Below are 23,127 nucleotides of genomic sequence, written 5' to 3'. Positions count from 1 at the left end.
TCAAGTAACCAGGCAATGTGGATAGAAAATGTCCTTGAGGGAGCCTCGTTTGGAACTTTACAGAATGCTTGACTTTTAAGAAAATCACTCTTCCCGGCTTCTTCGCAGTGTGAAGCTCCCTTCCACGTGCGCAATCCTTTGGACTGTTTTTGGTGTCGCCGCAGAATATTTCCCTCTCCGTGTTGCCGTGCTGGCACACGCTCTCAGCAGCTTTCTCCTGGACCATTTCACGGGTTGGAGGAGGCTGTGATGGATTGTGTGATAAACAAGTGCAGAAGGTGAAGGTGGTCCCTGAAAAGAAGGACACTTCCTTTAGAGAGAATGGATTCTGCGGCAAACCTACTCAGTGTTGTCCAGCATCGTTGCTTTTGTTGGTAAACGAGACTGTCTCCTCGACGGAATCTGTCTGCGTTCTTTGCTGGCTGACCCTGGTTTCAGGCGTGGTTCTTGTCTGCAGACCCTCTCAGCGAACAGTCTTCTGCGCTACCTCATTCCTGACCTTAGCTCGAGAGATGACTTTTGTCAAAAACTGCTGCATAGAATCTACACGAGATAATTATATCTGACTTGTTTGCTCTTCAACGTTTCAACAGAGGCGTGTTGTGTCAAAAAATGTTGAAGGACATTTGAGCTGCAGACAACTTTTATTCATTGGAAGGATTTCTGAAGCATACCTCAGCTACATTCTACCTAGGGGCCTGCAAGTAAAAGAGTGGCGCAATTATAATATCCTCCACCGTTGGTGGTGCGCGTTTAGTGAGTTTTGAGTACTAGAGAACTTGTTCTGGAAGAGGCGTTCTTCGAGGTGGTATTTTAGGGAAATTGGTGTTTTACACTATTGGAAAATGAGTGGAGACAGATTGAAATGGAAGTGAACGAAAAGGAAAAGCGCGGAAGGGTTTAGACAGCAGAAATGTGTTATTATTTTACAAATCACGTCTTTTCATTGTCCAAAATTGTAAGGGGACGCTTAACAAATCTTTTCCAGCAGTGAGTCTTACCGCACCATTTAATGGTTACTTGCCTTTAGTTTGCTTCAAACTAAAACCCTGCCAGCTCTTAAATGAACTTGTAATTATTTCAAGTTTATCATCAAAGACAATGAAATAAGGCTTGTGTTTTGCCTCTGGCTTTGGGGTGCATGGTATGAAGACGATCTGTGAAAGGGGATGTGCCCTTGTGGCAACTTAGCCCTTCTGGCAGTCTTCATCTTTTGGGCCAGGTTACTGGGTGCAGTGCCACGTGCCTCAAAGATAGCTCAGGTCTTCGTGACAATCGCTGGGTCCTTCATTTGCCAAGGGTTCATTTAGTTTGAGACGCACATCTAGCTTGATAGTGGAGAACGGCTTTTTCGGGTGCGGTTACTGAGCTGAAAAAAAGTTAAAAATGTTTTGTAAAATTCTTATTGTTTTTTTCGGTCTGAATGAAGTAAGGCTCAAAATGTTGGAGGCTGTACTTCTTTGCATGGGGGACATCTTGGCTGTGGGAGGCATGGCCAGATTGTGGGGTATCATAAGTATTTATATTTCAGGAGCAGGTGAGGGGCATAATATTACTGAATAATATGTGTGTTTTTTATCTACTTGACTGCTTCCAAAGGACAAAGGGTAGGGTGACCAGACGTCCCGGTTTTCCCAGGACTGTCTGAGGAAATCACCCTCTGTCCAGGGGTCCCGGGAGTTTTTTCTTTTTATAAACCCCGTCCGGGGTTTGCAAGGATGGGTGGCTACGGTCATTAAAACTGTAAAAAAAAAATTACAACACTCTCAGAATTTTTTTTTGATGCTGGAGGATTGGCTCGAACCCCCAACCTTTCAGGTACAAGTCACAACGCTTACTGCCTATGCCGCAGAGACTGGCTTGGAATAGAGGGTACAGCAAGACCTGTTACATCAATTAGAGCAAACACCTGTTTTGAATTAACATGCCAAGATTCAGACAAAACTACACAAATTAGATCATATACAGTTTATATAAAGGAGAAGTGCTGGAAATATGATTGGGTGGTGGTTGTGGGGGCGAGGGGCGGTAATTGGTGGGCTGCAATGGGGTAGTCCCTCTTTTATGTTGTTGGCTGTCCCTCTTTTATGTTGTTGGTTGTCCCGGTTTTTCGTTTTGGAAATCTGGTCACCCTAACAAAGGGCTAGTCGAGATCCTATTCCTGGCCTTGCAATTAGTGTGTTATTTGGAAGACTTGTGTAATGGCCGCCGCGATTCTGGGTATGCTCTTGCTTCAAGCCAAGCAAGCCCCACAGCTGCTATTATATTGCAGTCTTTTCAGGCAATGTGGACATCGCTCAGAGGTTAAAGCATTGGTCTCTTAAAGTATATTCTGTTGAAGGTCCTACTTGCACTTTTGTGCTTCCAAGATCTATAAACTGGATGGCCTCAAAACGGGAAATAATAACACCAATTATTACAGTGGTTAGAAGCGAAATTAAGTGTTATATAGAAATAAATCATTATTAAGATAGGTGACCCAAAAATCGATTTTAAATTCATCTAGAAAAGGAAAGTGTAGGAGACTTTAAGTACACACTCACAGGGAGGGGATTAGGGTTCATACACTTCCTGTGTTATCATGGGCCTTGGCACACTGCTAATAACACTGCCTATGATGATCCATTCTTGTATGGAATGCATGTCACATTACAGTGATATCGTATCCGTCATTTTCTTAGTGTACTGACGGACGCTGCTATGTGATGCCACTTCCTGTGATGTCATATTGGGATGAGGTCAAATGGCATTACACCACTTCATGTGATGTCACTTGGGGTGGAGTCAAATGAAATCACTTCCTGTGGTGACATCTGGGGGGTCAAGTGTCGTGTGATGTCACTTCCACTACCACTGGCATTTTGGTGAAATGACGTCCCTGCAAGTGTATCCAGTGATATGTTCGCAGTGAAAAAGCCTGTGGACAAAAAAAAACTAAATTCTTTTTTTAAACTTTGCACTTTTCATGCATATATATGTGGGAGGTGGGTTAGGGTAATTATTTATTGTATGGGCAGTATGTGGGGCTGCAGGAGGTCTCCCCTGCATATAAAGTGCACATTTAAAAAGCAAAATGTGTCTTTTTTTGCTGCTGGATTTTTGCAGCAACCATATCACATAGAACCCCGGCAAGGCTGTTGCTATGCCATAGATCACAGCTTTCCTGTAGTGGCTGAATTGATTTATTACCGCCATTCCCTGGTTAGGTCTGAATCCTTTGCTTCCTGAAAAGGTGTCTTTCAGCTGAGATACAGCACTTTTCCATGATAACATGCACCTCTGAATCAGGCCCTTAGTCATCTTGCGGTCATGCCTATAGCTGTCCTAAGAGTTGGTATCCCATTAATGTTGGTGGAGTTGCATTGGTTATCCACCAACATATCCAGGCTATGGCTCGTCATTGTGATACCTTGCTTCCTCATTGATTAAAGGTAATGAGCGAGTGTGTGCATACTGGAAGGTCACTCATATACCATGGTTTCATTGGACCATTACTATTTCAGTTTTCTGTGTGTGCTCGGTCGCAGGATTGGTGCAGTGGGTCATTAAACCCACATCTATGTTCAGACGTCTGTTTTTAGATCAAGCACATTCGAGTACTTGAGTGGACATGATTCTTTGTTTTGCATACTCAAGAGACTAGCATACAGGCCATAACTAACAGGCCCTGTACCTTATTCTCATGTGAGAAGTGGTGATCCATGGTTTTGAAAATGATATTATTATAGATATCATGTATGTGCAGGTTGATTCTTCCACAGGTCCCACTAACATACTTTACTTACAGGCATTTATTGCATGGGATGTGCAACACAACATGGATGATTGAAGTTGCATGTACCTTCATGTTGTATTGCTCAGTTTTGTGGGGTTGTTATTTGCAAATTCTACGCATGTGTATTTACAGGTATTTGCATCTCCCAACATTGCATATATTGGTCCAATATACATGTAAATGTGCTTCTATTCAGTTGAGGAAGTGCTGTTTGTAAAGGACAGCAACGGGTACGCCTTCTGCAGTTCAGTGCTCTCAGTTTAGGAACAGGTTCTCTCTGGATATTTTCAGTGCACAATCAAGTTGCCTGCCAGTTTTTCTGGCTGAGTGCACTTTTTAAAGAAATGAATCTATCACATGTGGCATGTTGCCTGTCCATGAAATCATGCTGATAGATATATGTTGGTGCTTGAATGCCTAGATGTGGATAGCAAATTGTTGCAGATGGTTTCCAATCAAACTTGAGCTGTGCCTGTGTTTGCTCATGCCCGCGTGTACCTTGTATATGGTTGTTTCAGGTGACCATTCCTCCCCAATATAAATGGTAGTATCTGTTTAGGTTGTCATTGTGTTCTCCACTGTGAATGATGTGGTGGGGAGCAAATACCACATGTCACATGTCATGGGTGAAATTTCTCCCCGGACCCTGGATCAAATATCCGCTAATGTTGAAGGCTGCCATTCTGATAACAACACGTACTACCATACGCCCATGCCCAGAAACCTGAGCTAACACAGTTGCACCGACAATGGCCAAGAGAGAATGGAAGCAGATTTCCATGATCTATCATTAGCAGGATTCCCTGCTGCATGGACCAAATACTGCAACTTCCCATTAGCAATCTGAGCCGCATGGATCCTGGAAACCTCAAATCTCTTATTATCCTCATCAGTACTGCAGGAGGAGGAGGAGTGATCAAAGTGATCCTGACCCGTAGATTTCACCGGTGAAATAGGAAAAACTGAATGCGCTGTCCAAGTCTTGGGAATGGACAGGTCTCGAGGAACGGGATCACTAATCAGATCCATGAAAAGGATTATAAAAGCAGGGTGCAGAACAGAATGCACAATTCTGTCTTCCATAACTAGTACCAGAAAAGCTGATATGCCTTTCACGCCATCATGCACATCCTCAAGGCTCTATTCCCTCCCAAGTAAGTAAGGCATAAGGAATTAAAGATGTATTTTGAAGAAATGCACTGCAACTAAAGAGACAGAAAACGAGAGACAAAAGCAAGATTATGGGAGTAAAATTGGAGCCAAACAAAGGAGAAATGACAGCATGCTCACATTTTAGTAGGTTATATGCAATAGTAAAAGCTAACTTTATTGCATATTATTTCAGCCTTAATTTGCAAAATCTGGGAGTTCCACCACTGGGAATGAATCCAGCCAAATTACCTATTCTATAGGATGGCACCCAGACATGGTGGTCTACAGCCACGTTTTAGCAGACCACATGAGAAGGAACATTTCAAATTGCATTTCAGACAAATCTCAGGGGCAGTCCAGCCTAATCTCATCCGCAGGGGCAGTCCAGCCTAATCTCATCCGCAGGGGCAGTCCAGCCTAATCTCGTCCACAGGGGCAGTCCAGCCTAATCTCATCCGCAGGGGCAGTCCAGCCTAATCTCATCCGCAGGGGCAGTCCAGCCTAATCTCATCCGCAGGGGCAGTCCAGCCTAATCTCTTCCGCAGGGGCAGTCCAGCCTAATCTCATCCGCAGGGGCAGTCCAGCCTAATCTCATCCGCAGGGGCAGTCCAGCCTAATCTCATCCGCAGGGGCAGTCCAGCCTAATCTCATCCGCAGGGGCAGTCCAGCCTAATCTCATCCGCAGGGGCAGTCCAGCCTAATCTCATCCGCAGGGGCAGTCCAGCCTAATCTCATCTGCAGGGGCAGTCCAGCCTAATCTCATCCGCAGGGGCAGTCCAGCCTAATCTCATCCGCAGGGGCAGTCCAGCCTAATCTCATCCGCAGGGGCAGTCCAGCCTAATCTCTTCCGCAGGGGCAGTCCAGCCTAATCTCATCCGCAGGGGCAGTCCAGCCTAATCTCATCCGCAGGGGCAGTCCAGCCTAATCTCATCCGCAGGGGCAGTCCAGCCTAATCTCATCCGCAGGGGCAGTCGATTATGAAAATCTAGGCTATTCTCCTCTGAACTAGAGTATCAAGAGCAAACTCAGGGATGTGTTTCTGGCTTGAAGGGCATCATTGGACGGGGTGGCTGTGGTGCTGTGACTCTCATAATGCAGAGAGCAAGAGGTCCATGTCTGATTATCCTTACTGAGGTTTATAGAAACCCCACACTTTTCAAAATCTAAAATAATATTGGGAGCCCCTTGGCTGAGACTGACCATGGCCAAATAACCTGTTCTATGAGATAGTTCCCACGCAGGAGGGTCTGCAGCCATGTCATAGCTCACTGTACCTACCAGAGGAAAAATATCTATTTGCATAAGAGGCTGGTCCCAACCACAAGCGCATCACTGCTCTGACACGCTAGGCAATTCTCCCTGAGCCAGAGTACCACCAGAAACCCAAATCCTGTGTATCTGCCTTCTCGGGCACCATCACTGATGTTTGGTACTGTCACTCTCTGGGCAAGGGCTTCACATCTTTATTACCTATAATGATTTAGGATAAAACCTCAAGCTTTTGGCATTTGAAAAATAAAGTGGGAGCCCAGCTACTGAGAATGAACACATGCAAATAACATATTTTCTGAGATTACTCCCACTAAGGGGAGTCTGCAACCAACCACATTTTCATTTATTATACCACATCAGAAGAAACATATCCAATTTGATAACAGTCATGTCCCACTCACAAGGGAAGCCCAGCACCAAAATGATCAGCAATTCTCTTCTGAACAAGACTACCACAAGCAACCCCAGTTGTGTGTTTCTACCGTGTTGGGTACCAGTGAGGGTTGGCTGTGATGCTAAGTTTCCATTGGCACAGATACACGGATGTCCATATGTGGATTACCCTTGCTGGCTTAGGGTGAAAGACAATGCTTTAGAACATTTGCAAAAATGTGGGAGGCCCTCTACTAAGAATGAACACGTCCACATAACCTGTGCCAGGGGATAGTCCCGCTCAGGTGGGTATAAAACCACACTTGAGCTCACTGTATCTTACCAGATGAAAGCCATTTGAACACCAATGTAGTCCTTCACCTTCCAGCAAAAATAATATGAAACTATGGAGATACCATGAAGCTTATAGTGAACTTGAAAACACTCTTCAGAGCTCACCTCTTAGTTCAGACACAGAATCTGAAAACAGTGATGAAGCTACAAGACATGAATGTACACGCACCCCGTTCTTATATCAGCACTTAGCATTCAGCTCCACTTAAAGTTACTAGTCCAAGATGACACAGAGATTTCCCTATTGCACATCATTGCAAGAACATGCAATAACAGTCAGCAAACACGACCAATACATTTCTGGACATCACATGCTTCTAATTGCAGTAATGCAAGCATAATTGCAGGTTACATCCGACTGCTATTTCTTGGTAACTTTTCATTTCATTTGCCCACATATATTAGCCTTGTTAGTGTTACAGTCGAGTCTTCCGGTGACCTTATCCACCTCATTATTTTCTGTATCTTTCCCCACTCATTCTTTCCATCTTTCTGCCTTTATCATGCAATCAGATGAAATGCCCAGGCGTTTTTGAAGGGGGAACCTCTTTACATGATTACCGAAAAGTACATTCCTGAAAAAATAGGTGGGACACATTTAGTAAATACTCTAACATAGATTAACAAGGTTGTCCGTCAGATTATCAGGCATAATGTTTTGTATTTGTATTTTATTGGGTTTATATATGTACTCACAGCAATGTAACCAGTGACTAGTAACTTTAATTAAATATAAGGAATATGTGAAAAAAAACACATGCCAACACTAAGGTGTCAACTAGCCCTAGACAATGAGCCCCTGTATTCTTGTTACATGGTAAAATGGATTCATACATTACAATCGGTGTAAAGCAAAGTATTATAACACATAACCGTATTCACAAAATGTGTAATAACTCTGAAATAACATTCGTTAGCATAAACAATATTTGTTGCATACAAAACCTACTTAATTATGCAAAAAAACACACCTCTTTTTTTCTGTCATGCATGTATCATCATACTTTTGTGTCTCTTTTCCTGGCTCTTTATTTCCTAAGATTGTCCAAAACACATTCTTACTTTCTCCCATATTGCTTTTTTTAAGGCGGAATAGAGTCTTGAAAAACCAGCTGATGGTGCAATACACATGTCGGCTGTTCTGTTACAAGTAATGTACAGTAAACTTACAAGTATCTTAGCCCATCTCAAAACAATTTAACCCATGGATTATTAACTATCAAGTAGGAGCACAAGCCTCCCACCACTGAGAATACTCTTTCAATACATTGGCGGTCTTCAAGGTTCTTCTAAGTGTAATACTTTGGCTACCTTCACAATTCTTCTAAGTGCAATATATTTGCTACCTTCGCAAATTTGTCTAAGTGCAATACTCTGGCTACCCTCGAAGAAAATGTAAGTGCAATACAATAGGTGCACTCAAAATTATTCTAGGTGCAAAACGTTGGCTAAACTAAAAAATGCTTCCAAGTGCAATACCTTGGTGCCCTCAAAATTCTTCTAAGTGCAATACTTTGGCTACCCTCAAACTTCTTCTGAGTGCAATGCATTGGCTACCTTTACAATGTATCTAAGTGCAGTGCATTGGCTACTCTCAACATTATTCTAAGTGAAATACATTGGCTACACCCTTCACTGGCTGCCGGGGCAAGACTGCCTTGGTTGAAGCACTGAAGGAGACTTCCAACCACGTGGGCAGGTGGCGGCCAATCTATTACCAGGCTGGGTGGGAGATGGAAGGGGAGGGAGGTGTGACAGGAGAACTGGGCACAGGAAGCACAAAAGCGTGTAGGGAAACACCAATTAATGTAATTGTGGCCCAAAGACTATAGCAGCTTACCAAGTGTGTTGGTGGTTGCAGTAGCAGGTGAGAAATGCATCACAAGGCCCACACACAATGGACAAGACTCCAGTGCTTGCTAGCACTTCCCACCACGTGGACAGGCGATGGCCAATCCACTACCAGGTTGGGTGGGAGGTGGGTGGGGGGATGTGGAACAGGGGAACTCGGTACGGGAAGCATGGAAAGCGTGTAGGGAAACACTAATATATGCAAATATGGTCCAAATTCTATTGCGGCTTATCGAGGGTGTTGGTGGATGCAGAAGCAGCCACGCAATGCCTCTCAAGGGCAACACACATTGGACAAAACTGTGCCCTTGCACACTGTTGTTGCGTGCTGTGGGGCTACAAATGACTGGCAGTTCAAATAATAATGCCAGAGCAGCACATTATAACCACACTAAACCTGAAACAATGGATGCCAACTCTTAGAAATAAGAGTCGGGGCTGATTCGTGTAAAACACTCCACAAATTAAGCACTGAAAGGAGGCGAAGGGACACAATGCCAAGGGCACCACACTGAGTTGGTTGGCTAGCTTACAAGGTAGTGGTGCTCCCTTCACTACTCTTTTTTAGCTGGGACAACTTCATTAGTCAGGACCATGGTACCAGGCACTCTTGGCGCCCTTTCTCCCCAGCTGGGGCTTTGGTTCTCTTACTGCACTGGCCCCTTCCGGTGATAATGATGCAATTTCCCCGCACATGTCTGCCTTGGTCATATTTCAGACAATGTTGCTAGTGTGGTCGGTGGGGTGGGTGGACAGCGGGTAACCAGAAAATAGTGAGGAATAAGAGGGCCACAAATATAAAAAGAAAAAAATATAACTTACCTGCTGTTTTATAAACTAACGTACTGCTCTCTGCTTCGGCTGGCTGGCATTGTGTTTGGTACGCCTGCTGCTCCTGCCTTAAAGAAGGGCGAACCTGAAGCAAAACACAGAAGCTTCCGGTGGACCCTAAACCCTCCCCTCCAGGACCATACACCAATATGAGACCAAGAGCAGAGGGCTTAATTGGACATTTTTGCGCTTTTACCCAGGCCAGAGAGAGAGAGAGAGAGACGCAGTATCGATGGAACCCAAAACAAAGGGCCATCGATACTGCATCAGTTCTCTCTGGCCCCGGGGTGGGGAGTGTCAGCCCTGACTTGATTTTGCTGGGGGGTGCCCGGGTCCCGGACCACTCGCGTACTCGGCGCCCCTCCTCACGAGGGCAACACACAACAATCTGGTGCTTGCTAGAACTTCCAACCAGGTGGGCAGGCGCCGACCAATCCACTACCAGCCTGGGCGGGAGGGGAGGGAGGCGGGACAGGGGAGCTGGGCACAGGAAGCACAGAAAGCGTGCAGGTAAACACCAATAAATGCAAATGCAGTCAAATTCTCTGGTGCCTTACCGAGGGTGTTGGTGGACAATGGACACAGCAACAAGGGGTCTGCGTTTGTGGAGACCAAAATAGATTTACAGGAACTCAATTATGAGGGCTAGTCTCATGGTATGGGACATGGTAGCCATACAGGAGAAACTTACCACATTCCCGTCACTGTTAACGCTTATCCATAGCAATCCAGATTTTACTCTAGCTCTGCAAAGAGGGACATTTAGAGGATGGAGAGAAAACAGGGGCTGGTGTTCAGCTTACATTTTTAAAGGGAGCTATTTGAAGTCCTTTTTTGCAATGTAAGCGGGAATATGGTTTATGAGAATGTAAGGAAGATTTATCATTTTTATGCTTCATCCCCACTCCTAGTGAGAACCCCAGCACTTTTTCCTCGAGTTCAGGACCTTTTTCTTTCTATCCTGAAAGAGGGGAGCCTTTTTCCCCTCATTCATTGTTATTTGCTCTGACTTTTTGAACTCTGTTATCTGTGTTTGATCTTTACTATGGAATCTGCTTTCCTCCATATCTTTTTAAAGGCATCTGTGTTTAACTTTTGCAGCACAAATCTCCCTATGTGCAGTGTTGCTGGGGACCCAATGTGTCCTCCTTTGAGATCCTTCTTTATCCTGAGAACTACAATTCTCTGGAATAGTGGGATACTTTGTGACCCTCCTAAAAACGTTATACTATGGGAGATTAGCCCACATCATCTTATGTGGAATGCTAAGAGGATACAAAGTATCCCCCTTCTCTCTGCTCCTGTGACTTTTTAGTCACAGTGACAACCCTACAATCATAGCTGGTGGCAGTGGACGTGTTCTACCAACTATTGTACTATTCTTTTTACTTCAGTCTGTATTCACTGCCTCGGTTGTGCACATTAGGGTCACTTATGTCCTAACATGATGGCTCCTTTCTTTTTTTTTGGCATTTCTCATATGGTTGTCTTTTGTAAGTCCTTCTTCTACCATTCTAGGAGGGGGAGGTCTACGTGAATGTTTTGCCTTTGGCGTGAACCCTGTGGTGTCCAGGAACGTTATTTGGGGGTCGCCAGGGGTTGCAGTTGCGACCCCTGAGGTCTCCCTTGCTACCCCTGGAGAAAAAAAAATGTAAAAACTTTTTTTTGTAACTTTTCTTTTTTTTAAAATGTAAGCTTCTGGGCTGTGGCCAGTGTCATGTGGCTCTTTATTTTTGGAGTGGCTGACTTTCTTGTGCCGGCCTCTTAAAAAAAAAAAAACAGGGTTCCACCGGTGTATCACTTTGAGAAGTGACGCTAAACAAGAAAGAATAGGAATAACACATACTTTGTCTTTCTGGAATTCTATCAAATAATTGCTAGACTCATAAAGTTTTATTTCCAGGCACTTCAGGTGGTGAGTCACTGATTTACCCTGTTCCTAAACACCTCAACTCAGCCTTTCACCCTTCTGAGGGCGATAAATGAGTACCAACACAGGTTGGCTGATATTGTATGTACATTTGATCTATGTAAAGCGCTTAAGCGTAAGTGCTGTATAATAACATATCATTATCATTTGGCCTTGGACGTCTGCTTGCATTCTCAGTAATTTGGTAATATGGTCCGATAAACACTGATATTAACAATACATATGGTGATCCATTCTTGTAGGAAATGTATAGAACATTATAGTAATATCGTAACCATATTTTTTGTAGTGTGTTTAGGGACAATATGTGATGTCCCTTCCTGTTTTGTCATAGGGTGAAAGGTTGTGTTCTATCACTTCCCGTGACGTCACTTCGAGGTGAGGGTTTCCTGTGATGTCATCAGAGGGCAAAGGTCATGTGATGTCACTTCCGCGACCTATGGCATTTTGGTGAAATGACGTCCCTGGTGGTGTCCCCGCCTAGGCTCCAGTGTGTCTGGCCAGGCAAGAAGTGGGGGAGGAGTTAATCACGCCCGTGCCCTTTTTCTGCCAGCATGCCTGAATGGAGCCAGTTCCCACTGATGGGACAGCCACCCGCCCCTTTCTGTAAAATGCTGAGAGAGTTTGCAGAGGAGTGTGTGGGAAATAAAAGGTGAGGTCCCTGAGGGAAAAGGCAAGTCAACCACTGGACCAGAAGATCCAAAGCTGAAGATGACCAGTGACACCTGCAGACCCTTCCAGTAGCTGTGAAGTGACCACTGCTGTCCTGAACCCATTTTCCTATCCACAGTGGAGCTTCAAAGAGGATGACTCCTTCCCTTTGACTGGTGAGACCAACCAGCCCTGAGACAAACTACAAATTGAGTCACCTTCCGAGGTGCTGTGCCTTTCCAGAGCTGCAGACCGCAAATACCAGGAGACCTTCGACCCATTTGCAGTGAATCCATCCAGAACTTTGGTGATCTCCAGTTGGACCTCCAGAGGCACCTTCCCACTCATCTAAGTCCCCTCAACAGAGTGCAGGACTTCTGAATTGAAGAGGATCAACTGGGTGAATACTGTCCTTTGCTGGAGCTGATAAAAAGGCGCCAAAACTGCAGACTGCCCGAGAGTGAAGAAATCCATGCCAAGGATCCTTTCTCGAGACTGCTGCTGAGACATCACATTCAGAGTTCTTCCTTTGGTCACCAGACAGAGGAATCAGGAGAAGAGGTCTGTTGTTGCTGCACAGAGGAGAATACTGCTACGTTTACTTCTTCTAACCTAAGGTACAGTGGGGAGAAAGGTTTAGCTTACCTTGAACTGAAGAGTCACTGGAGTGTCACTAGAGTGCATGAAGAGGTATCCAGGGTGTCCGCCCGACCTCTAACCCAAGCTTGCCAGCTTGTGTCCCTTTAGGGAGTCCTTTTGCAGGGTGCCCCTAACTTGTATTATATTGCTAAGTATCTTATCTTCCTACACTGACTTTTTCATATAGTTAGAGATTGCACTTTAAAAGCGTAAGAAGCTAAGAAAAGTGTCTCTAGAATGTTAAGCTTTGCTGCTGTGTGTATAACCAATCTTTTTCCTTCCAAAAGACTTTATCTGATGTGGTTTTGCTAACTAAATTCAATGACCGTCTACCGATAATACAGTAGAACTCTCATTAGTGTCAAACTCTGTAACAATTGTAAATTTGAGCATCTTTTATTGAAGTAATCACCTTTGAAAAGTATTATTAAGAATTCCTATGTGTGTTGGTTAGTGAAATACATGTTTATCTACCTTCCTTATGTAAATAATAATAAATGTATATTTTTAATAAAATATTTACTGTGTAAGAGTTTCTTTGGACTATTGTATTTATTGGGTTCAGTGTACTTACCTACAGCTCACATCTTCCTTCTATGATAAGCCCGGCTGCTCTGCCATTCTACCAATATCCCTTGGGTAGTATAGACTTATACTAAGATTTGGGGACTTGAATGGAAGGGATAGGTTTGTGAAGTCTTACCTCAACTGGACTTTAGGAAAACCCCCCTATCAGAGAACGGGACCGGTTCCAATATTTCCAGTTACGGCACTAGGTGATGGGCAGGCCGCTAAGGGAAGCGGCCACTAGGACTTTCACACCCTTTGAGAAATGTCTACCCGAGTCAATAATGATGAAAGGACTCATTACCACTCTTTCCAAGCTGGAGGACAGAGGAAATGGGCATACATGAACACATTACATGAACACATGGAAGAGGGATTTGGGGAGACAAATCTCTGAGAAGGAATTGGAGGGGATTTAGCAAAGAACAAAAACGGTTGCTATGGCGATGCAACTTAAGGAGTCAGTGTACAAAGTAATTTTGTGCTGGTACTTGACCCTTGACAGGTTGCAGAAGACCTACCCAGGTTCAGGAGGGAATTGTTGAAGGGATTGCTGGGCTGAAGGCACTTACTTACACATTTCGTGGGAATGCCTGAAGATCCAGCCGTTCTGGGAAGAAGAAATAGCACATATCTCCAAAATAATTGGTGGACCTTCCCATTTGACCCAGGACTAGTGTTACTGGGTATACCTATCAAACATACACATCCCCTATCCTCCACAGGCAGTTCAATATTAACCCTACTCCTCTTGATGGCCAAAATGGCAGAGTGGAAAAACAGTGAAATGCTGCATGTAAACCTCTGGTGGACAAGCCTGTGGTCAGGGCTGGCAATGGAGAAGATGGCGGGTGACATATTCAGAGACTGAGTCGGCTTCATGCAGAAGTAGAAACCACTGATCTTCTACATAGCCTCAGAATGTATGTACAGCTCCTGGTTATGAACCTTTTTTACATAATAAATTTTGTAATTTTTTTTGGCAAATTACTGACATACATTAAAAGGGGGAGTTTATAAAAGTGAGATGTTTTTCTGTTGACAATGGTGTTACTTAGGTCTGAGATCTTTTTCATAGAGATGTGTAAATCTCTGTACTCCTTTGTTGATACACACAACTAATAAAAATGCTTTTATACAAAAACAAGCACTGGCAAAGCAAACAATGTTGGCTTGCATATAGAAATTAAATATGCGTTTGCCAGCTAATCACAACATTTTCACCTGATACCACCTCATGGACAGGTGATGCCGTTATGGCAGTGCTTGGCAGATGCCTATCGCGTTCCTGCACAAAGGCCAAAACTGTTGGCTCTGTCAGTGCCTTTTTAGTCCATAAGCAGAATTTTGTGTGGAAGAGTTATGTGATGTTTGAAAGTGTTTGTTTATTTCCCTTCTCACTTTGGTTGTCTCAGTAGGTGGTGTACATTATGACTCCTATGGTCCTATTGATAGCTGTCAGCAGAGTGTAGATCCTGAGTGCTGCATCTAGGTAGGAAATAAACCTCACTGTTCAGTTGGACCTCTTTCTGACTCATCTGTTTTGACTTTTTTTGGTATCAACTGTAATGTGAAAAGAACACTTTGATGGTGTGCTAATTCAGTTACAAAATGAGACAAATCCAATTTTTGACAGTGTTTATTGAACTAACTAAAAATAATATTCTACTGTGGTTAAGTTGGTACAGTTCATTTCCACTGCTTCCCTTTCAGGAACCTGCACTAGTAGATCTCCATGCAAACCACAAAGCCTTCCTGTGCTTCCTGCACCATGGAGGGGGCAAGTGAATGGAAATGCAGGGCTGTAGAGTCCATGCTCTCTTGCATGAACAGAGAAGCCTCTGCGTAGAGCCTATGCAGTCTCTCCATCCTTTCAGACATTGGGCCACAGCCTCATGAATAAGAGGGTGGAGGGGTGCAAAGTCAGGGCGTTAGCACGTCTGGCAAGAGATGACTCATACCCTGGTATAGGCTGGCTGCACCCCTGACATGTGATGTCTAACACAGTCCTATGATGGCTGATCCACTGACATATGCTAACTACTTCAATGGCATATGCAGGATGCACACCGATGGCCTCCTCTTATAATGTTGATGTTCCTTGTATATGATGGCCTTGCCTCTGACATATCATGGCTGCGCATCTGTAATTTAATGCAAGCACTGCTTTTATATGACATGCATTACTCACCGTAATAGCATTTCTGATGATTGTATCTGCTTAGATTCACATGCTGCGCATAGTCTGACATCTAGTGGTAATCGCAGAGTATTGCATCTTTCTTTCGAGGATTGAAAGGGGACGTCGACATGGGCGTGACTGTAACACTATCCCTATTATGACGTGTAGGTAAACCCTGCCTATATTATGTATACACTACTGGCATACAATGTTATCACATCATACATGATGGTAGCACCCCTGGCAAATGATGCCAGAATCTCTCTTCTATGATTGCTCCCCTGGTACCAAATGAAGATAGTAACCCAAGACTATAATGATGAACCTCATGCTTATTATGGTGCTCCCCAGTCTGTGGTTGCAGTACACTGCCATAGAATGTTTGGACACTTGCAATGTGCAATCTCTGTCATATGAATTTGGTGTCCCGTCTCGTGATGGCAGCTTCCCTGGCACATAACAGCTCCACCACTGAACTCCGGGCATATGAGGACTGGCTCCTTGCAATATGATGGGAACACTTACATCTTATACAAGGACAGTTACTCTGAAGTCACAGCTGCACTTTTGACGTACAATACCAGCACCCCTGGCACACAACGGCACCACACTCCAAGTATATGTTAATAGCATGCCTGCATCCATGGCAGATCAGGAAATTACCTCTGACTCGTGATGCACCACTGCTGGCATATGATCGAAGCCCCCTAGAAAATGATGACAATTCCTCTATCATGTGGTGTCTCTAGCCTGGCATATGATGGCTGCATCCGTGTTCTATAATGTGTGTACCACAGTTAGTGATGACAGAGCCCTGTTTTATGTAATTGACCCCCCAGTCACACTGTACATTACCGAAGCATATTGGGCAATCCCCTAGAATGGGATGGCAGCATTATAGTAAATACAGAGGTGCATATCGTCAAAGGACCCGACCTGGCGTGCATGGTTTGCAGCATGCGACCACACAGAAACAATGTGATTACTTGGCGCATTGGAATGCAGTGAAGAGTGCTGGCAGTCGCCGCAACCCTCAAGGGGGGTCACATGGTCCTCACAATGGTGAGGCCCCTCCTGCCGTTCAGTTTACATGGTGAGCAAAAGCAAGCACTGTCAGCACAACTTCTGTCACGCTGACAGTGTTTGCCCTGGACATCCAGCCTCCCTTTTGGGTGACAAACGTTCAACCCCACGTGGGTGTGCAGCCTGACAGGCCGCGAGTGCACACACCGTTCAGGGCCAACCTGATGGCTCCTGGGGCCCTTACCACCCCCTTCCCTTCTCGTTCTCTACCCCTGGATCTCTTGCCCTCCTTGAAATGCTTGCTTTTTTTTGTTCATTGTATGTGCGAGCTCTGAGGCCTCCGGGCATTTGGCGCGATTTAGGAAATGCTTTAATAAATAATAAATAAATAAATCCCCTTCCCCCACCGTAACACAGGACTCCAGGGAAAGGACACCTCCTGGGTGGTGATATTCAATGGACTCTCCCAACCCATCGTGCCTGGACGCATGCTTGGCTTCCCCGAACACTGCCTGTACACAGGGTATCTGAATACATTCAGCTGCATGGGTCAGGCCCATTGCATTATTTGTTTAACACCATTTCAAGGCACACCTGCAACGGCATTGGCCATACACCTTGGAAGGGATCTGCAGTCACTACTCTAATGTCATACTGTATCGCCTGTTAGCCCCAACAGTCCTTGGTTAGTCATCAAATGAGGAATGTTCCTACTCTATTGAGATGCTGTGCTTATCTTACTAAGATTCCACTTCTTGGAGAATAGTTCTACGCCTGCTAAAAACGTCACTTCCTGTGATGTCGTCATTGTGAAATGCAATGTCATGTCATAGCAAAAGCACCTTCCAAATACTGTTCAGAAAATGTCATTTCATGACCTTTGACAGTGATGGGATCAAAGATCATGCAATACAATTCTCTGTGATGACATTGCGATGAAAAAAGGAATTGGAAGTTGCTTTTTGCTACCCTGTGAGTTTGGTGAAATTATGTCAATGCTCAAAATGCAGACAACTTTATAATAACCTCACTTCCTTTTCATAACGTGACACGGCGCTGCAACCAGCCACCTATAAACTCTGATAATGCAGTCACATTCTTATATCGCAAGACATGACTCATTTCCCCATACTGTAAGTGCTGTACATGGCATTACTGGGACTCCCTCCCTGGACCTTGGGAGGGTCAAGGGAGAGTGGACCCTGCTAGGATTCAAACCTTTGATCCCTGGATACACAGAGTCCTCTGAAGCTAGGGCTTAACTCGCTGAGCTATTTCACTGGCTCTAAACAACAAGAGAGGCCAGCATTCAGGCACCTACAGCCCGTTCATGTTCTCAAATGCTAGAGATCAGTCGCACAAATTGGAGATCATTAAAAAAGGACACAGGCGCAAGGCACCAACAATTGGCAGCACCAAAGCATTTCATGCTTACCTTGGCAATGTCGCGGTTGGCATCGGGCAGGAGCATGATTAACAGATGGAGGGCTTGCAGCTGTAACTTGATCTTGGAGATTTCTAAGGGAGTAAGAAAACCACAAACAGTGACGCTAATTCAGAAACCATTTATTCCGCCACTTAATTAGAAGACAGTACAAGAGCGTGTGGCTGCAGCTTTTGTGAGGTGCTCTGTACAATGTAATACCCCAAAATATAACAAGCATTGGCAATGCCAACCATTTGGACTTTTGTGTAGGCATGGCAAAGATACTTCCAGCCACTGCTGTGGTGGTATTAACTGGCCATCAATGGTAGCAGCTGCAAAATGGGACAAGTACCCAGGCATCTAATAACAGTGCCTGACAAATGCTGAATGCTTATACGCAAGCCAAAACTGTTGTCTTTGCCAATGCTTATTTTTTACAGGACTTCAGTGAAGGACACGCATAGTGCTTATAAATCGAGTGTCTGAAGGCAGACCTGGTTAAGACATATTTATTATTCCAGTAGCGTGTTTACAGTTCCAATCCAGTTATCAACTCCCAGAAGACTGCTTTAAAAAAGCACTGGTGGACATTTTGAGCACACAGTTTATTGTTAAGGATTGGTTAAAGCAAGCTCAAATAGTACCCACAAGGAGGTATTTTGGGCGGGGAGGGGCAGGTCCTGGGTGGGAATGACCAGAGGGATTAGTATGGGCATGGGCAGTCACTGGGTGGGCAAATTACCAAAAACCTACAAGCTTTGTGTTCCTCCTCACATGCCATTTCTCCTCATATGTACTCGAATGCAATAGTTTTGTCTAGGTTGAATGTCGGCCAGTCTATCTATGTGAAACAATTTGAAGAAATAAATTACACCTAAATCCGGGCACAGGTCCTTGGCTATTAGTAGCTCAATAGCTCCAGATTAACCGAAATTATTGAGGTGAGTTAGCAGTCACAGACATATGTCTCCTCACAAATTGATAGGGTTCAGTCTCTTTTTACAAAATCTATGAAACTATGGCCCTCATTCCGAGTATGGTGGTAGTCATGGCAATATTTGCACCATGACTGCCTCCCATAACGGTACCGACTCCGTTTTTGGTACAATGGAGACTTACCGGTCCATTCCGACCTTGGAGGGACCGGTAAGTCCCCATTTACCAAACCATTCCCCATTCCCATTTGAGCCCCCATAGGGCTCAATGGGAATGGGGAGGGCGCAAATAACGGGCTGGCGTATGCCAAGCCCATTATTTGCGCCCAGGTCCCTTAACGGGTCCCCCCCTTAACACCTGGTCAGACCAGGCGTTAAGGAAGGGACCTGCTAAGGGATCTCGTAGTAGGGCGGTAAGGGATTACCGGCACCCGTCTCCTTACCGGTGCCTGGTATCCCTTACCACCATACTTGGAATGAGAGACTATGTATTCCCTAATCCAACCAAAACATATGCAATTTGTGGGAATTGCAGATGCCCAAGTGTCAACACACGTTTCGACCTTTTACCACAAATGAGAATTGTATAGTTGCTTGAGAAATTCATACCTTTCGTGATCAGTTAAACAGATATAGTTCCAGTCCCCTGTTTAAGGAGAGACTGTGCCACATTAGCAATCGCATGCGGGACGCCAATGGGCACAGTCTTTTCTGAAATGGGGGACAGGAACTGTATCTGTTTAACAGATCACAGAAGGTATGACTTTCTCGAGCAACTATAACATTCTCGTTTTTGGACAATGCACATTTTGAACAAACATGTGGACTAAGCCCGGCCTAGAAAAGGACCGGTTAAAGGTTGAAAGACGTATTGGCACTTGGGCATCTGTAAGATGTATGTCTGAAGGCTGTGGGGGAAGCCTCTTCTTTTACACCTGGCCAAGCAGGGGTCCACACAGCACTCACCACTCAAATAGCAGCCACACTTAGTTTGCCCCATAGCACTTTGCCTTATTCATGTAATAACACTTACTATGCATCAAGGGTAAAGCAAACATGATAAGTGTTATTACTTTTAGGCCAGCCCATCCAAGTAATAACATGTATCTTTTCTTTATCCTTGATGCACAGTTAGGTAAAGCAAACATGATACGTTTTATTACCCAGCTAGACTGGCCTACAGTGACTGTAGGCCAGTCTAGCCTCATGATTACCCATATGTTTACTTTACCCTTGATGCACAGCAAGAACTCAAGTACTCTAAACTTCCTGCACCTTCTACAACCTCCTTTGCTCCTCCTCCCAGGATGTGCAAACTACAACCAAGTGGGGTGATTATTTATGAAAAATCACTCTCTTCCCAAATATATAAATATATCCATGGACTAGGAGGACCCCCTCCTGCCTGGGAGACTCTATATCTGGCTACTCTTCCACTCACGTGCTTCACTCTGAGGCCTTCTTGAACATAAACGTGGCCCATCAACCCTACGCCACCTCTTGCACGGTAGCCCTTCTTGTCGCAATCTGTTAGAATGCACTACCTCCAGATATCAAGGACAGTCCAACCATATCCTCATTCAAGATTGCTGTCATACAACACCTCCTTTGCCTTGAGCAATCCAATGACTTGTCCTTGAACACTCCTGCAACCCCCCCTGCTCCCACAACCTCTATTGCCTACAATGGTGGATTGTATATTTGTCTTAATGTTACATTATGTATCTATGGCAGTCACAATACACTGTTTGGTCTTGTGAAAACCATTTTGGACCAATAAGTACATGAGGCCAATGTGAGACTGATGTTCCATTTGATGAGCATTCCACATACTTTCCACTAAAGCGATGAAGGCAGGTAGATACTCTGCCGTGAAGAGAGGGCTGGGGAGTTCCCGTATGAACATCTTCAGCAGGCCCGCTGCATCGTTGCTTCGGACCTGGTTCCAGTCAAATTTGTCTTCGTAAAATGTTGCTTCAAGTTCCTGACGCAGAGTCTGCAAACCAAAACAGGAGGGGACATTTTAATTTCATGAACTGTAAAGACATGGAAAGAAGAACATTCCATCAGCTTTTTTCTTATTTATGATTGTTTTCGTCTGCCAGATTCATACTGTATTTGATGTTCCTTTTTTCTTTGTGTCAGACCCAATTTGTATTGGCTTCTGATATAATTCCCAAACTTTACAGGCATGTTTTAAGATTTAAAGGTATATCAGCCAGTTTTTACTTGGACTCCAAACCATAAAAGCATACAAAACATACAATCAAAAAAAGAGATACAGATCTAAAGGGTGTCCAGACATTTGGTCGACCTAAAACTGGTCGAATGACATTTGGTCGACGCAATTTGGTCGAAAACCAAATGGTCGAATTTTTTTTTTTAATTATATATTTATTTTTCGGGTTTTCGTTTTTTACAAAAATGGGTTTTTAGAAAAAAAAGAGGGTTTGGGGGGGGACCCACCCCCCCCCAAAAAAAGGGGTGAAAATAAAAAAATAAAAAATTCGACCATTTGGTTTTCGACCAAATTGGTTCGATCATTTGTCTGGTCGACCAATTTTTTTCGACCAAATGTCTGGTAACCATCTAAAGCACAGTTTGAAGCACAGATGTGTGGCTTGAACGAATATAGTGCGGTACCTTGCTGAGACATAACAAATTAAATGCTCAAAGAAATTGATATGATATGATGATATGATATGATACGGCATTTACAACGTGCCTATACACAAGTGTTTCAAGGCGCGACGAGGCAAGGGAGGGGAACAGAGGGAGGACGGACAACAATCCTACTAGGCCAGGTGTCATTCAGATCTTGCAAGTGCGTGGGAAGGAGGCAGGGACAGTGCAATACATGGGAGAAAATTATAACAAGTAATAGCCAGCAAGTGGCAAGTGCATGGGTAAGAGCGGGCAACAGGTTTAAAGGGCTGTTAGGGGGACTGTAGGGATACAGAAACAGTCCCCAAATGCAGGGGTTGCCAGCTGGGCAGTGCAGGTGTGTGACGCTGGTGGGGGAAGGACCTGGGCCCGAGGGTGTCCCGGTAGCCAGTGCAGTTCCAGTTACAGCCAGGTGGTCAGCAGAGAAGAGGAGGAGAAAAAGCAGAAGCAAAGAGAAAGGTTTTGAGGTGCTTCCGGAACCGGAGATGGTTCTTCTCAAGTTTAAGGGAGGCAGGGAGGCTGTTCCAGAGGGAGGCACCAGCCGCAGAAAGAGATCTACCACCAACTCGTTGCTTGGAGAAGTCATACGTTGATACAAGTCATACAAAATTAAATCCATTTAAGGCCTAAATCAATATCTGGGACTTACACATAATAAAGTGTGAAGCAGGGTCAACACGCAGCCGTAATATCATCCAATTCATATGGCTACATGTACCCTTTCCATTAACAGACACATTTTGGTAACATTACTTAACAAATGACCAAACACCTATTAAAACTTGTTTCGATAATTCATAATATACAAAGGTTAAAGTGCAGTGCTTTACAGTACAATTATATAATCACAGCACCTAAACTACAGGTCCATTGCTGAATCATAGAAAATCGCCCACAATAGGAGGGTATTGTACAAATGTACCTACTCCCAAAAGTTCGACCCCTAAAAGTTCAACCCCCAAATTTCTGCATATATATATGTGGGGGGGGGAGTGAATAGAAAATGTATAGGGGCAAGGTGGGGGCTGTAGGGGCTCTACCCCCACATACATATTTGCAGAAAATTGAAGGGAAAAAAGGACTTTTTGGTTCGGTAAAATCACGTAGATCCCAACAGAGCCAGGTTTTTAATCATTTACTTCTCAACTATCTTACTATCTTAAAATAACAACTTGACATAATAAATAAGAATTAGTAACACATAAGGATAAAGTGCAGAGCAGTACAGGGCAAATATTTAATCTTGGCTGGTGGTCAACAAGCCTTGTGCTTGTTCTTGGCTAACATCCAACAATTAGAACCAGAGCACCAATTTGCATCTTCTCAACCACGATCTATCTACGAACTCGGTTACAGTATAGGCCACGGCTAAATTGCCAGCATCAAGGCAGACTGCCATAGCCACCTCGACCTGCCAGATGCCAGCCTGCCTGAATAACAGGACTAGGCATTTTGCTCTCAGGTCGTTGTACCCACTACAGAGAAACAAAAAATGGATGGTCG

General features: G+C 44.3%; 1 protein-coding gene across 4 annotated transcripts in view; it reads right to left on the bottom strand.

Moving 5' to 3' along the window:
- The window catches only part of ARHGAP28 (Rho GTPase activating protein 28), a 1,312,783-nt gene that overhangs the window by 54,273 nt on the left and 1,235,383 nt on the right, over window positions 1–23,127 (bottom strand). For all 4 annotated transcript variants that reach the window (XM_069620694.1, XM_069620693.1, XM_069620692.1 and 1 more), the window contains 2 exons: window positions 20,794–20,956; window positions 18,035–18,117 (listed from right to left, as the gene is read on the bottom strand). In XM_069620694.1, the coding sequence (XP_069476795.1) occupies window positions 18,035–18,117; window positions 20,794–20,956 (246 nt within the window). The remainder of the gene's footprint in view (window positions 1–18,034; window positions 18,118–20,793; window positions 20,957–23,127) is intronic.

Source organism: Ambystoma mexicanum, chromosome 5q, assembly GCF_040938575.1.
Source record: "Ambystoma mexicanum isolate Mex_15411 chromosome 5q, UKY_AmexF1_1, whole genome shotgun sequence".
NCBI lineage: Eukaryota > Metazoa > Chordata > Amphibia > Caudata > Ambystomatidae > Ambystoma > Ambystoma mexicanum.
The sequence above is the reverse complement of the archived record's forward strand: the minus strand, read 5'-3'. Positions and strand labels throughout refer to the sequence as shown.